Raw genomic sequence first — 15,635 nt, 5'->3', positions numbered from 1 at the left:
ATAAAGCTGTCAGCTGTCTCTGTCCCATATCCACACAGGATCTCTGGAACTCTCTCAGAGTAACCATCAGGTTCTTGGTCACCTCTCTTACTAGGGCCCTTCTCGCCTGATTGTTCAGTTTGACCAGGCAACCAGTTCTTGGAAGATACCTGGTTGTGCCATCTTTCTTCCATTTGAGAATTATGGAGGCCACTGTGCTCTTAGGAATCTTCATTGCAGCAGAAATTTTATTGCAGCCTTCCCCGGATCTGTGTCTTACAATAATCCTTTCTCTGAGCTCTGTAGGCAGTTTCTTTGACCTCATGCCTTTTGCTCTGCTACAGTATGCATTGTCAGCTGTGAGGCCTTCTCTATAGACATGTGTGTGCTTTTCCAAATCATGTCCAATCAATTTAATTTTCCATATGTCAACTCCAGTCAAAGTGTAGAAACATGTCAGCAATGATGAAGAGATATGGAAGGCACCCGAGCTAAATTTCGTGTTGTTGCAAAGGATCTGTATACTTATGCCAATGCTTCAGATTTTTTCTTTTTAATAGATTTACAGACATTTCTAAAATTTTGTTTTTACTTTGTCATTATGAGGTAGATTATTGGGGAAAAATGAATTTTAACAACTGTAGAATCAGGCTGCAGCATAAACTGTGAGAAAAGTGAAGGAAGTCTGAATGCACTATACATGTACATATGGCAGTAAGTAGTAATGCTTTTTTCTCAAAAATTGTTGTTTCTTTATAGGCAATCCTCTATTATCAGCGGGCAGCTCATCAGGGACACCTCTTGGCTCAATACCGCTATGTAAAATGGCTTTTCTGCTGCTGGTACAAAGCAGGTAACAACAGCAAAGTAAACATTCGACCTGGCAACCATTTTAGGGTGGTGAATTATTAGGAAAATTTTGGCATTGTGTTCACTTTTTTTTTTAATTGAAAAAGTTTTATACAGACAAATTTTCCCCCTTTTAACCCCCCCCCATACAGTATAAATCACATACAAATACTATGCCCCCTCCCCAACCCCCCCCGCAGAAATTCTCATTCAAATATTATACCAAGTACTTTGCCCCCTCCCCTCCCCCCGTCTTAAAGTAAATTACTCGTTCACATATTGTACCCCCTCTCCTCCCAACAATCACAATATAAATTTCTCTTAAAGTAACAATAGAACATTAATCCCATCTTCTAAGCTAATTTAACATATATAACTCATAATATAAATTTCTCTTAAAATAACAATATTTCATTAATCCCATCTTCTAGTTTATTTATACATATATATTGCCCCGCCCTCCACCCTAACCCTCCCCCACCTCCCACTCAAACCCACCCCCCTGACTTCCGCTATACACCACTCTAACAATTCCAAGCATCCCATATATTATTTACTCTGATCATCTATCAGTCTAAACATTCTTACCTAAAGGCTACATAGTACTTCCTAGTCTGGTATTTATTCTGTATGTAATCAATCCATTTTACCCATTCCTGTGTATAATTCTCCTGCTTCTGACCTTTTAAGAAAGCTGAGATTTTTGCCAGTTCAGCGAACCCCGCCACCTTCTGAGTCCATTGACCAATTGTTGGTAAAAAATCTTTCTTCCAATGTTGCGCAATCAACAACCTAGCTGCTGTGACCATATACAAAACCAATTTTGTTTCCCCTTTAGTAAAATCCTTAGTTATACCCAATAAAAACATTTGTGGAGTAAATTGTATTCTTTTCTTCAATACATTTTGCATAACCCACCATATTTTTATCCAAAAAGCTTTAACCCTGTTGCAGCTCCACCATACATGAAAAAAGGTAGCATCTAGGCACCCGCATCTCCAACATTTTGGTTGAATATTTGGGTACATGCATGATAATTTTTTAGGATCTAAATACCATCTATAAAACATTTTATAAAAGTTCTCCCTTAAATTCTGTGACTGCGTAAATTTAACATTTTGAACCCATATTTTTTCCCACGTTTCCAACATAACCACTTCACCAAAATTCTGAGCCCATTTAATCATACAATCCTTAATCAGTTCACTTTCTGAATCTCTTTCTAACAGTACATTATATATTCTTTTAACTTGTTTTGGGCCAGTCTCTTTTATCTGCTTGATCAGCTCCACTTCTTTATCCATAAAACCGACCCTACGATCTTCTTTCCATCTCTTCTGTAGCTGTATGTAATGTAACCAGTTTAAAATAATTCCTTCTTCCAACAGTTGTTCCAAAGTTTTTAACTTCCATTCGTCCCCATCAGCGATAAGCACATCTTTATATAAACAACCCCCGAGTGACTTAATATTCATAATCCCCATGGTGTCTGCAAGATCCAACCAAAGCAGTATTTTATAATCCCAATTGGGCCGGTGCTTCTTCCATACTCTCATCAGGGCATTTCGGAGAACATGATTGTTAAACACTTTGTCCACCCTATCTTCATAAAAAAGATATGCATGCCATCCCAGAACAAGATCATGGCCTTCTATATTCAGCAATTCCCTTTTTGTTTTCCCAAACCAATCTGCTACATGCGTTAATAACGCAGCTTCATAGTACAATCGAAGGTTTGGGAGTCTAAGGACGCCTCTTTCGCAAGTATCTTGCATAATCTTCATCTTTACTCTCGGCTTTTTCTCCTTCCAAACAAATTTATTTAATGTTGCTTGCCAATTTAACAAAGTTTTATCTGACTGAAGCACCGGTATCATCTGGAATAAAAAGATAAATCTAGGTAGAATGTTCATTTTAATTGCTGAGATCCTTCCAAGCAAAGACAGTTGTAACTTTTTCCATACTTCAAGATCTTTCTAGATCTTTTGCCACAACACTTCATAATTATTTAAGAAAAGTTTTGTGTTTGATTCTGCAATTTGTATTCCTAAATATTTGACCTTGGAGACTATTTCAAAGCCTGCTAAACTTACAAGTCTCTCTCTTTGAGTCTCTGTCATGTTTTTAACCATCATTTTAGTTTTATTTTGATTTAGTCTAAACCCAGACACCATGCCAAATTCTACTATTATATTTTTCATCTGGATTATTGACTTCAAAGGATGTGAAAGGGTAACAACCAGATCGTCGGCAAATGCTCTAGTTCTGTATTCCTTTTGCCTGACATTTATGCCATCTAAGGATTTTGAGTCCCGGATTGCGTTCAACAAGACTTCTAAAGTTAAAATAAATAACAATGGAGATAATGGGCAACCTTGTCTTGTGCCTTTTTGTATCTCGAAAGTTGTTGACAAATTTCCATTAATAATAAGTTGTGCATTTTGTTGCTGATAAATTGCTCCAATCGCCTGCCGAAGTCGTGGTCCCATATCCATCTTTTCCAAAGTCTTGGTTAGAAAGTTCCAATTCACTCGATCAAAGGCCTTCTCTGCATCCAAGAAGACCAGCACTGCAGAGATCTGCTTATTCTTATCAAGATAATCAATTAAATCTATGAGTTGCCTTACATTCTCCTTCATATGTCTGCCTTCAATAAATCCTGCTTGATCATGATGAATAATCTCTTGGATAACCGGCATCAATCTGTTGGCTAGTACCTTAGCAAATATTTTATAATCTGTGTTCAGAAGAGATATCGGCCTGTAATCCTCTGGTTTCTTAGGGCCCTCTTTATCTTTAGGTATCAATGAGATAAAAGCCGCTTTCCATGAGGAGGGTATTTTACCTCCTTGCTGTATGTTACAAAATAGTTGTGTAAGATATTCAATCATTTCCAGTTGTAAAGTTTTATAGTACATTGCAGTCAAACCATCAGTCCCTGGAGCCTTAGCTAGTTTAAGTTGATTTATAGCTAAAGTAATCTCATCAGCAGTTATCAGACATTCCAAATTTGCCTTTTGAAGCACAGATATTTTAGTAACCCTTTTTCCTTCCAAAAAATCATCTACTGACTTGTTCTGTATATTATCCTGTACATATAGCTTAGCATAATAGTCCACAAATGATTTTTTAATCAAATCTTGTTGATATACCGTCTTCCCTCCATACTCAATTCTATCAATAATTCTGTCATTCGTGTTCCTTCTCAAAGTATGAGCCAACCACTTACCAGGTTTATTAGCATTAGCAAAGGTGTTATGTTTCGCAAATTGTAAGTTAGTTGCTGTTTGTTCTGCTATAAGCATTTGAAATTGATCTTTCAACAGCTTTAGCGCCATCTGGAGCACCTCGTCTTTCGGGTTTGCTATAAGCAGCTGTTCCTTAATTTTTATTTCATCTTCCAATTCCATTCTCCTTTTCTGTCTAATTTGTTTATGTTTGAAATTCATATGTATCAGGACCCCACGCATATAAGCTTTACTTGCATCCCAAACTGTTTCAATGGGAGTACCCTTATTCATGTTAAAACTGAAAAATTCCTTCATATGTTTTTTAAGTTCATCAACATTTTTTTCGTATCTAAATAAATTTTCATTTACCCTCCAAGACCTTCTTGGCCTCTTCCCTAACTCAATTTGTAACCACACCGGGCTATGGTCAGTAAGTGTCCTGGAGAATATTTTGGTTTTCTTAGCTTTAGGAAGTAGATCCGGTGTTAACAAAAAGAAATCAATCCTTGAAAAGGATTTATGTCTATCTGAGTAAAAAGAAAAGTCCATCTCATTTAGATGCTGTATCCTCCAAACATCTTTTAATTTCAAGTCATCTTGTAGGTCAAAAAAAGCCTTTGGTAGTTTGGTAATGAATTTGGTCGTTGTTCTCTTATCTATCCTTGGCGAAATCACTCCATTCCAGTCTCCCATAATTAAGATACTCTTAAAATTCCAATCTAAGATTTTTAAATGAAGCATCTTGTAAAAACTTTCTTGTAGTTGATTAGGAGCATAAATTCCTACAACCAAGATAGCACCAAAGTCTGTATCAAGTTCAATTGCTATATATCTACCACTGTCGTCTGCCTCTATAACCTTGGTTGGGAATCTTTTGTTTATATATATCACCACTCCATTTTTCTTTACTAAATTAGAGGCAGCATACAGTGTTCCCAATTTTGAATTCACTAAATACTTCTGGTCTTGTAGCCTAATATGGGTCTCTTGAAGACAAACAACATCATTATTAAATTGCTTCAAATAATAAAATATTTTTTTCCTTTTTTGTGGGGAGTTCAGTCCATTCACATTCCAAGATAATAGCTTAAGCATCTTTAGGCCTAGTCTGGAGCATTGAAAGCATTTGCTGAAGATCTCTCTCCACAAGACTAGTCTTCGGCCCAGCTCTTCCCATGGCTCCAGTTTGCTTCTTAACTTCTTTCTTAGCACATTGTGTTTGGGGGTCCACCTGCTTGTGAGATTCTAGCATCTGTCTAGTCGTGGATCTAGTAACACGTTGTTCCACAGGTTTAAGTATCGGCATTTCAATGAGAATCTTAGACGGTCCTTCTTCCAAGAAGGAGCTCAACAGAGATCCGGAGGGGTCCACTCGAAATCCACCTACAGCACCCTGTACCTCCTTCTCTTTTGGCAACTGCTTTCTTTGTTCGTCTGATTCTTTTTCAAACAGCCTCTGCTCTGAGACATTCAAGTCTGCTGATGTTAGTGTAGATGTACGTGGAGGGGTTGCACTTTCCTTGAGTATTTCATAATAAAACTCTCTGGCTTTATCTATTGTATTCAACCGATATCTTACCCCTTGATACCTAAATATAACACCAATTGGAACATCCCACCTATATTGTATCTCTCTTCTTCAGCTCAGCTACCAAAAATCCAAAATCTCTTCTAAACTTTAACTTGCGGGATCGCATCCTACCACACACTTCCCTGCGACCGATTCGCTCTCACAGGGAGGGGCTCCTCCGGGTGCCGTCCACTAGGCAGTGCCAACGGGCGACACCTAGGAGTAGAGCCTTCTCTGTGATGGGCCCAACCCTCTGGAATGACCTCCCTCCCGATATCAGAACCACCACCGACTTTTTCTCCTTTCGACGAAAACTGAAGACTCACCTGTTCCGTTTAGCCAGCCTGGACCATTCATAACCTCATTATACCTCTTGGCAGATATATTTTTAACTGGGTAATTTTAATTGGGTATTTTTTAGGATTGTTTATATACTGTTTTTTATCTGCTTTACCTGTACAGTGTTGTATTGCCTCCTCTTCTATGTTTTTATGTTTCCATGTTTGTAGTCTATTTTATCTATTTCACTTGACTGTACACCGCCCCGAGTCCCTTTGGGGAGAGGGGGCGGTATAAAAATTGAAATAAAAGGTAAAGGTAAAGGTAACATCGCTGGCGGGAGCTCCTTAAAAACACCAATTATATGCCCATCTATTTGGAGGGCGGAGTAAAAAGACTTCTGCAAGATGTCATTTCTGAAATATCTCTCAGTAAAGTATATCACAACATCTCTTGGTAGTTGCCTTTGTGATGCTATGCGTGAATTTACTCTGTAAATTTTGTCGATCTTAGCTGAAATCATACTGGGGTCATTCATTTTTAATAACGTAGCCAAAGCGTCTGCACAAACTTTTCTTAAGTCCTTTCTGGGGTTTTCTCTTATGCCCCTAAGTCTGATAGCAAACTCCATAGATCTAAATTGTATCATAATAATCTCATTATCCATCCTTTGCATATTCCTTTCCCTTTCCACAAATTTCAAATCTGTTTCTTTCGTTTTGGTTTCCAAGTCCACAGCTAATTGCTCAATTTTTCTGTCCACCTTAAGAACCACCTCTGATAATCCCATTGCAATAGTTTGCAAATTTTTGTCAATTTGATTGGACCTTGTTATAGTGTCCTGGACCATTTGTTTAATCTCTATAAGTTCTTTGCCTAAAAAATCCTTCAAGTCCTGGAGATTCATTGTAGTGGTTGAGGAAACCGCCCCTTGATCCGTTGCCATATTTAACAAAAAAAAAAAAAAAAAAGGAGGACAGTTCTTCCCAGCTTTCTCACAAAATACTCTTCCAAGTAGGTCAGGTTATGTAAACTGACTTAGAAGTTGTTAATAGTTATTTCAGCCGTTCCGCCTTTACTGCCCCGGCTATCAGCAAGCAATTAGCTTTCGTTTTCTTTAGATTTTCAACTATAAATCAACGCCATTTTGAATCCTTTGTTCTAAGCCCACGCCTCTCAAACTCAGCAGTAGCGTTCTTTTTAAAAAGATTTTTTCCCCCACTTAAAACTTAAAATACTTGCAAGAGTCTTCCTTCCTTCTTGGGATGTTGTTAGAAGTTAAGGCTGCTCCCGGCGTCTGGCTCTGCTCATTAGCAGAGGTTATCAAAAGACAGGAGAATGCAACAACTGCAAGGGGGGGGCACTCCTCGTCGCACTCCAGAGGCTATAAATCCTTCTGGAGGGCTACACGAGAGGCTCAACCCGACAGCTGAATCTCTCCCTCATAAATTCCAAGAATTTAAGAGTGTCCAAGGCGTTAAAGATCATAAAAACAACAACTCTACTGTCTATTGATCTGACAAGCTCAGAAAAAGCCTGTCGACGGCGTCCGTGGAACAACCCGGAAGCATTGTGTTCACTTTTGAAAGTAATTTGGAGTAATTAATGCATGCCATATTTAGGTTATTAAGCAGAACCTTTTTTTACCTTTCTTTATGGCTAGCTAGATTACAAAGCATTTTTAGATGTTGTTAGCACAAAAAAACCTCTGAACCAGTTCATTTGGAAACCTTATATTTTGGAGAGGTTGCCCTTATTGACTGGAAGGTTTTGGAATCCTCTAAACCAGATGAAAGAATGAATTACCAGCAAGTAAGTTATAAATCTAAAGAGAGAATAAACATTCTCTTTCATCAGTAGAATGAACACTATTATAGGAGAAAACAGCAGATACTCAGCTTTATTTTTTAAAATAAATCTAACTGTCAAGCAATCCAGGGCAGCAGTTGATGAATCAGATACCAGTAAAAAGAATAAAAAGCTTGGGTAGGTAGAATAGTGGAATGGTCTCTGCTGTTCAATAAATGATCATGGGCAGGAAGAATGAATGGAAAATAGGAAAAATCATGTACTGTTTTTTATCATCTCCACTGTGCCCTGTTTGCAACTATAAGCTCATTAGGTAATGAAGGATTGAGGCTCGGATCACACATTCTGATAAACCACCATGCTGTCTAGGTTTCTGGTGTAAACTCTGCCATTAAAGCTTGTTCAGCAACATGTTTACAAGGTTTGAATTTATATAAAGCATAATTTTAATATCTGTGGTCCCTGTGTTCTTTTTCTCAGCTATGCAGAACCAGAATGAATTACCACTGAAAGAAAGAACCTGTCTGTCCAGTCCTTGCCTTCAGAGCCTTGGTCAGCCACTGAGTGTTCACTTGGGACAGCCAGCTGTTGGCTTGTTTCGCTCATGGAGTATAGGACATCTAGAAGATATGGCAGATAGTTGTGAACTGCAATCCTATTTGGGGTTATCTGATGAAGTCTCCATCAAACTACAGCCTTTACCCTGCTGTTCAGAAATAGTAGTTGATTAACATAGATCATGGGGAAACTTCCTTTTCAGAAACTTGAAAAAAATATAGTTATGGTCCCACCTTACTTTTTATAAGCTTAGAACCAGATAGACATTTTGAAGTTATATTTAATTGTCTCATAAATGTATAACTTCTTACCTCGTACTGAGGTAAGAAGTTGTTATCATTTAATTTTATAACCAAACCCAGCTTGAATGTACTATTTCATTGTACAAGTTTCTGTTCTCACTAACCTCATGAAAGTATAAGTATTAACATGCTTATATGACAACTTTTCTACAAACTTGAAAAATAGTCACCAAGCTAATTGCCTTCATTAAATGTTTTGGAGAAAATTTGTACTCAGTATTTGAACTGAACATTCTCATTACAATCAGACCATGAGACAGGAGCTGATGTCGCAACGGTACAATGTGCGATCCACGGAGCTCCGAGATTGCAGTCGATATTTTTGCCGCTGGACGGTCCTTTTGGACCTAAACTGTCCCGAAGAGACGGTGACAGGGAAGAGTACGTCTTGCTGATCTCAGGGACATCTCAAAGTCCCTGATTGAACCAAGAGAATCTCTTCTTGCCGACGACAGAAGCACAGCTAAAAGCTGCTGAAGTTGGGACAGCTCCGCAATGGGAGGAAAATGGAAAGAGAAAGTGTGTCCATCTGGTGAGGAAATTTTATTGTTATAAAAGAGACTGCCCCCCAAAAATCAAAACTAAATTAAACTTGCAAAGAAAAGAAAATAAGCAGTGAAATTAAGCTATATTGGACAGTGTGTTATCCTTGTTTTCATTTTCTTTTATGGATGGAAGTTTTGCAAATATTTCCTACTTTTTAAAGTAAAAGTATTGGTTTTCTTCTATTTCTTTTTTTACCTATGGATTAAATCTTTTTCTTTATTATAATATTGGTTTGGATGGGTTTTTTTCTCTTTATTTTGCTCCATTTAAGAATTTTGTTTCTTTTAAGCCTGGAATATAAAGAAGATATAAAAGGAATATAAAGAGGATAGTAACATCAGAGGGAAAAGAAGTTACACTGCCACTTGGAGGCTGGAGGTTGAGTCCTGCAAATATTGCTTTTTCTTTTTTCTCTTTGATCATTTTGACTTTGCACTTCAAAGGCTTCAGCTTGTTTACAGAAGAGATAAGGAGAAGAGCATGGGTTGTTTATACAGGTGCTCTTTGGATGCTTCTTTGGCAGCAGAGAAGTGAAAACAAAACCTTGTTTTGAAACTAGAGTGGCAGTGTTTACTAGTTGGAAGAATGGCACAACACCAAAAAGAAACCATAACATTACAACAGATTATGTTTGAAATTCAAAAAATATTAGAAACAACAGAGAGAATTGAGAAGAGATTGGAAAATATAGATTATAATGCAGTAAAATTCGATGGAAAAATTGAAGATATCCAGCAAATGGAAAAAGTGGAGGTTAGAGTCCTAAAAACCCAAGGGAAAAATGAACAAAGAGGCAAGATAATTGTGGATACTGACAGTGAACTGAGTGTGGTTGGAGATGGAAAGAGTGGAACATGGAAAAGGACGATAGATGGAAAGGAGCTCTACCCCAGATTTCAAGGTATAAGAAGAAAAAAGAAGAATTGATGGGTTCAAGGAGAGAAACTTTGACAAAAGCACTACTGATAACCAAAGATAAGCTGATTAAAGAAGCTGATGGAAGGTCTCGAGATTTTACAAAATATGTAAAAAGCAACAAGTTGCGAAGAGAAGTCCACACAAATTTGATTAAGGAAATAACCAGAAGACTAATTCCACAAATGGCAAAAGACATAAGACTGCACTATTACTGGAAAGACACAGGTTGAGATATGAAAACTAATAACAAAATATTAGTCAAATTTAGTTAAAATTAGAGCATATTAAAAATGAAGTGATAACGGATATAGTTAGATAAATAATTGATAATGATAACAATGTACACATGTATTGCTTTGATAAGAAATTTGGTATAAATGGTGATCATGAAAGGAAGTTTAGAAACTCTGTTATGTATGAAAGATAATAATAATAATAATAATAATAATAATAATAATAATAATAATAATAATAATAATAATAATAATAATAATAATAATAATAATAATAATAATAAGAAGAAGAAGAAGAAGAAGTAGTCAAATTTAGTTAAACCAAGACCAAAAAAATGAAATGATGACAGATATTGTTAAATAAATGATTGATAATGATAATAATGTAATATTTGTATTGACATGATAAAAGGGAAATTGGATATAAATTGTAAACAGTGATTAAGAAAGAAGGTCTAGAAACTTTGTTATTAAACATAATTAATTTTTATTTAGAAAGTGTTATAAAGATGTAATTTTGCTGGATGATATTGAAAATAGATAACGGAATGCCATCATGTGGTTTTGCTTTAAATTTTGGAATATTTTATATAAAGGGACGTAAAAACAATTATAGTCATATGAAGATTGAAGTATGATGATAGTAATATATATAAATATATCTGATAAATATATTTGATTTAAAATATATAACTTGATATGAATTGTAGGTGATGACTGTGGAAGGGATGGACCAAATCTCTTTGTAACCAATTGACACTCTTTACAATTTGTAATGGAAGATATTTTTGTGGTGTTGTGTTTTGTCTGTTTGTGTTTATTCAAAAATAAAAAATTATTTAAAAAAGAAAATGCTACATCCATAAAAATGTATCTATGGGGCTAATCTCACCCATACCATATGTTTTCAAACCTAAGAAACAGGATTTTCTGGATATCTAGAATTCAGTGGTGGCATTTGGTTTGATTCCAAAAGGACATTGAAAGATCTTGAAACAATGTGAAATATTGTAATGAAAAAGTTATCCAATTAGGAAATTCATAAAACACACAGAGGTACAGGCATAAGAAACAATTCTTAAACTGGTTTGAAATAGACTGATATATGGACAGAAATAATCTACAGTTACTGATAGCATTAACAATAACACTTAGGCTTATATACTGCTTCATAGTACTTTATAGCCCTCTCTAAGTAGTTCACAGAGTCAGCATATTGCCCCTAACAATCCAAGTCCTCATTTTACTGACCATGGAAAGCTGAGTCAACATTGAACCAGTCAGGATTGAATTGCTGGCAGTTGGCAAAGTTAGCCTGCAATACTGCATATTACCACTGTGCCACCACAGGTTCAATTTATGATGCTCTCAAAAATAGCATTTAGAAATAATTCAGCAACTGTATGTAAAATACAATATATGAGTTTCTTGGCCTACTATGGCATATTATAGGCATACCATAATATTTAGTGTGGTCATTGGAATGTCTTCCCTAAAAAACAATACTGCAAAAATAGAATGTATTAGAAAAAATAGAATTTGCATTCTTCAGAATTTTATAGTGTTAAAAAGGAATACTACCAGCAATTTCTAACAGATAAATTTCCTTATCTATAGTATGACTTCTGCTCCCATGCTATTCTTTCAATAACCAAATGATTTACATTAAGGAAAAAAGCTGTGCTTCTAACTGTCCTAAAAGAACTATCATACCAATTTCTGCAGTTAGTTTCATGTAAAAGAATAACTAGCATTTATCTAAAAATATCAGGTCAGCAATATAGTATCTGGAAACGAGGGGGGTCATCCCAAAATATTATCATCTTGCTATATATATGCTGAGATTTGTCAAGTTGGAGATGGGCATGGTGGATACAGGAGGACAAATATGAAGAGAACAAGGAGCTGACTGCATCGAGTCCAAAGACCCTGGCAAAGATGAGGGGCAGTGAACCGAGCGAGAGGCAGTGAAAGGCAAGAGATGGTGAGATGCATGGCAAACAAAATTCCTGAGAGTAGATGAGAGGCAGCAAAGCTGGAGAACCAGCTGAGAGGCAAGAATCTGAATTGAGAACTCTAGCAGTGACCAGGCAGACAAAGGGCAAGAAGGCAAGGAAAATAAGGCCAGGTAAGTACAAGACAAGGCAGGGAGGAAGGAGATAAGTAAGGAGTACTTCATAAATGGAAATGGATGAATTTTCAAGGCAGAGAATTGAGGGCTAAGATCTTGTAAACTTTTAATTTATTTAAAAAAATAAATTTTAAAAAAGACTTTTTTAGTCAAGGAAAAAACATTGACATTGTTGTGACTTGTGCCCATTGTTCGGACTTGTGCCCATAGAAGACCCAAATTGCATTTACTAAATGTAAATTAAATGAATTACTAGAAGAAAAAAATAAAGGATTCAGAGGCATCTCCAGCCACTCTGAAACTCAACCTGCAAAGTAAGAAATGCCAACCTAAGAAAGAAGACTACGTCCAAATGTAGACTACATCCATAATAAGGAACAGCTCCCAAAAATTACACTATATGTGAACCTATAGAGTAGGACTGATGGAAATATGTCACTTATAGAAGAGAACAATCAAGAGCAATGCCCCTGCTGTCTACTCCAGCCCACTACTCTGGAACTGAACAATCATTTTCATAGCCTCCCCCTGGAAGAAAGAATGCAGACACCTATAAAGGAGGCATGACTTGTTTTGTTTTTTAAAAAGGCACTATCCAATGTTCCTGTGATAACAAGAAAAGTATCCCACAATTTCCTAGGGGAGGAGGCAAGCGTCAGCCCTGTCCCAGCTTGGTCGTCTAGAAAAGTAAGACACTTGACTCCATTTATAGTGAAAAGAGTATTTTTTACTAAAAGCCAAGTGGTTACAGTAGATCAAAGCTAGAACTGAGATTTTGTGCACAAAGGCTTCCCAGTTAACTTTTCTCATTCCACCTTCCTACTATCTCCCGTTTGCCCAATCACATTCAAAGAAGTTGTGTCAGGGCTGCGATTAAGATGTGCTGCAGCCTGCTTACTGCTGGTAGTCTGCTATAGAAACAGCACCAGAGGCCAAATGGTGAGAGAAAACCTAGACTGTGATCCAAAGGAGGTTGGAAGAGCATGGAGGTCATCGAGTTCACTCCATCTTCCAGTGATAGATGTTTTAACTGTCTTTTCTTATCTTCATACCTCCTCCATGTACGCGTGTTCGTTTATTCTGTGTGTGTATTGTCCATATTGTTTTTTATGTGTTTTATTGTACGCCGCCCCGAGTCCTTCGGGAGAGGGTGCGGCTAAGAAATAAATTTATTATTATTATTATTATTATTATTATTATTATTATTATTATTATTATTATTATTATTATTATTATTATTATTATTATTATTATTATTATTATTATTATTATTATAGCAAGGGAACTCCCAAGAGTTTTGAGCTGCTCTTAGAGAGCTACACAAGAGACAAAAACTATTACATGGTAAATGGGGCCATTCTCCCCATAAGAGTGAACTGAAATTATGGTTCCATCCTCAGGGCAGAAGATGGGGATATGCCTCAGGTGCCTAACATACCCTGTAGTTTTCTCTCAACTGGACAAACCATGGGGTCTCCCACCACACTCACTGATCCGTTGATATTGTAACTGGGCCCCCACAAAGAGACTTTTTTTTATCATGGAACTGGTGTTAGGACTGGCATGGCTCAAAAAGTGGGACCCAGCCATTTCTTGGAAACAAAATGTTCTGAGGATTTGCACCAGACTCCCAAATGTGAGGTCACGAGAAACCCACCACCAAGCAATCATGCGCTGCCCGTTAAGACCCTGGAAAGTGAAAAGACAGCGGTGGCCAGCCAAAGGCAGGGACCCAACCAGGCTGTATCCAAGGAGTATTGAGATCTAAGTGAGGTCTTCAGCAAGTGCATGTCTTACCCGTGCAGCGAGTCACACATTGTGCCATTGAAATAATGCCTGGGACAAAGCTTTACTCGATGATTCCATGGGAACTGGAGTAACTGCGGGCATTCACCAAGGGCTTTATACAACTGGCAAAGTCCCACATGGTAGCCTCTGCTTTATTCAGAGAAGATGGTTCTCTGAGATTATGCATTGATATGCCAGGGGTTAAATACTATTAGTGTGGAGAAAATATATCTCCTGCCGCTAATGAAAAACACTTGGCCTAGGGTAAAATCTTCATGAAATTTGACCTGAGGGAAACTTATTATTGGGTGTGGATTAAAAAGGTGGATGAGTGGAAAACCACTTTTAATAGTCCCCTGGGCCCCCTACAGGGGGCTCTGGCAGTGTTCACGCAGCTGATAAATGAGGTCTTCAATGAACATTTATATAAGGGTTTTTATCTACCTGGATGACATTTTGAGTTACATGGAACTCATGGAGGAGCATGTCAAACTAGTGAGCAGTGCTTGAGAAGCTGCATGCAGCATAACTCTGAAATTTTCTAAATACAAGTTTTCCATGACCAAATAGGACTATCTGGAATACTGGATCTCCCATAATGAAGTGGAGATGGATCCGGAGAAGATGTGAGCCATCCTCATTTGGGAGGCACATTGCACACTGAAGCAGCTGAAAAGCTTCCTAGGATTTGCAAACTTTTACAGACAATTTATTACAGCCTTTGCCCACAATACTCTATAAATCTTTTAAAAACCAAACCCAAGCCAAGTTAGCCACTGAAGTGGTCAATGGAGTGTCAGGCCACTTTCAAAAAGGCGAAGCAGCTTTTCACAGCTGAACTCAAGCACCCCAATTTTGAAAAACTGTTTATCATCTAGGCAGATGCCAGTGATGTAGCAGTGGGGGTGGTTCTCCCCAAAAAAACAAAGGAAGCTTTATAGCCCTGTGCCTACACCTCCCAAAAACTCTGGTGCAGAACACTGCTGACCAGTGTGGGAGAAGGAAGTTTACGCTGTTCATTCAGCACTCTTCACGTGGAGACAATTCTTAGAAGATAGCAAAATTCCATTTGAGGTTTGGACTCTTTAAGTGCTAAGAAGCACTTAAAATCCCGCATAAATTGTCCTCCAAGCAAGTGAGGGGGCAAAATAGTTCAACCATTTTAATTTTATCCTTCGCTATTTCCCGGGGGTTGTGGTGGTGAATTTCTTGGCTGTTGCCCTATTCCAAATGCCCCAATACAATAGCATCAGAGAAATCAGAAATTATATCATTCCCTCCATCTAGATAGCTGTCCCTGCCATCCAGAGAGTGCAAAACAACACAAGGAACTGATGGCTGATGAAGTAACCCAGGCATTGAAGGGTGCTCTGGCAAATGAGTGGTTCAACCTCCCTAAAGATGAACTCTCATTGGGGGATGACTTGACATGGATGGGGACTA

At 37.4% G+C, this 15,635-nt stretch overlaps 1 protein-coding gene across 1 annotated transcript in view; it reads left to right on the top strand.

The window, feature by feature from the left end:
* DELE1 (DAP3 binding cell death enhancer 1) overlaps positions 1 to 11,125 on the top strand; it is a 127,554-nt gene extending 116,429 nt beyond the window's left edge. The window contains exons 9-10 of the mRNA XM_081950486.1: positions 739 to 832; positions 8,197 to 11,125. Of these exons, the coding sequence (XP_081806612.1) occupies positions 739 to 832; positions 8,197 to 8,447 (345 nt within the window). The 3' untranslated portion in view covers positions 8,448 to 11,125. The remainder of the gene's footprint in view (positions 1 to 738; positions 833 to 8,196) is intronic.
* The last annotated feature ends 4,510 nt before the right edge of the window (positions 11,126 to 15,635 follow it).

Source organism: Natrix helvetica (genome assembly GCF_964273705.1).
Source record: "Natrix helvetica genome assembly, chromosome: 4".
NCBI classification, from domain to species: Eukaryota; Metazoa; Chordata; class Lepidosauria; order Squamata; family Natricidae; genus Natrix; species Natrix helvetica.
Note: the sequence above shows the minus strand (reverse complement) of the source record. Positions and strands in the feature narration are given on the sequence as shown.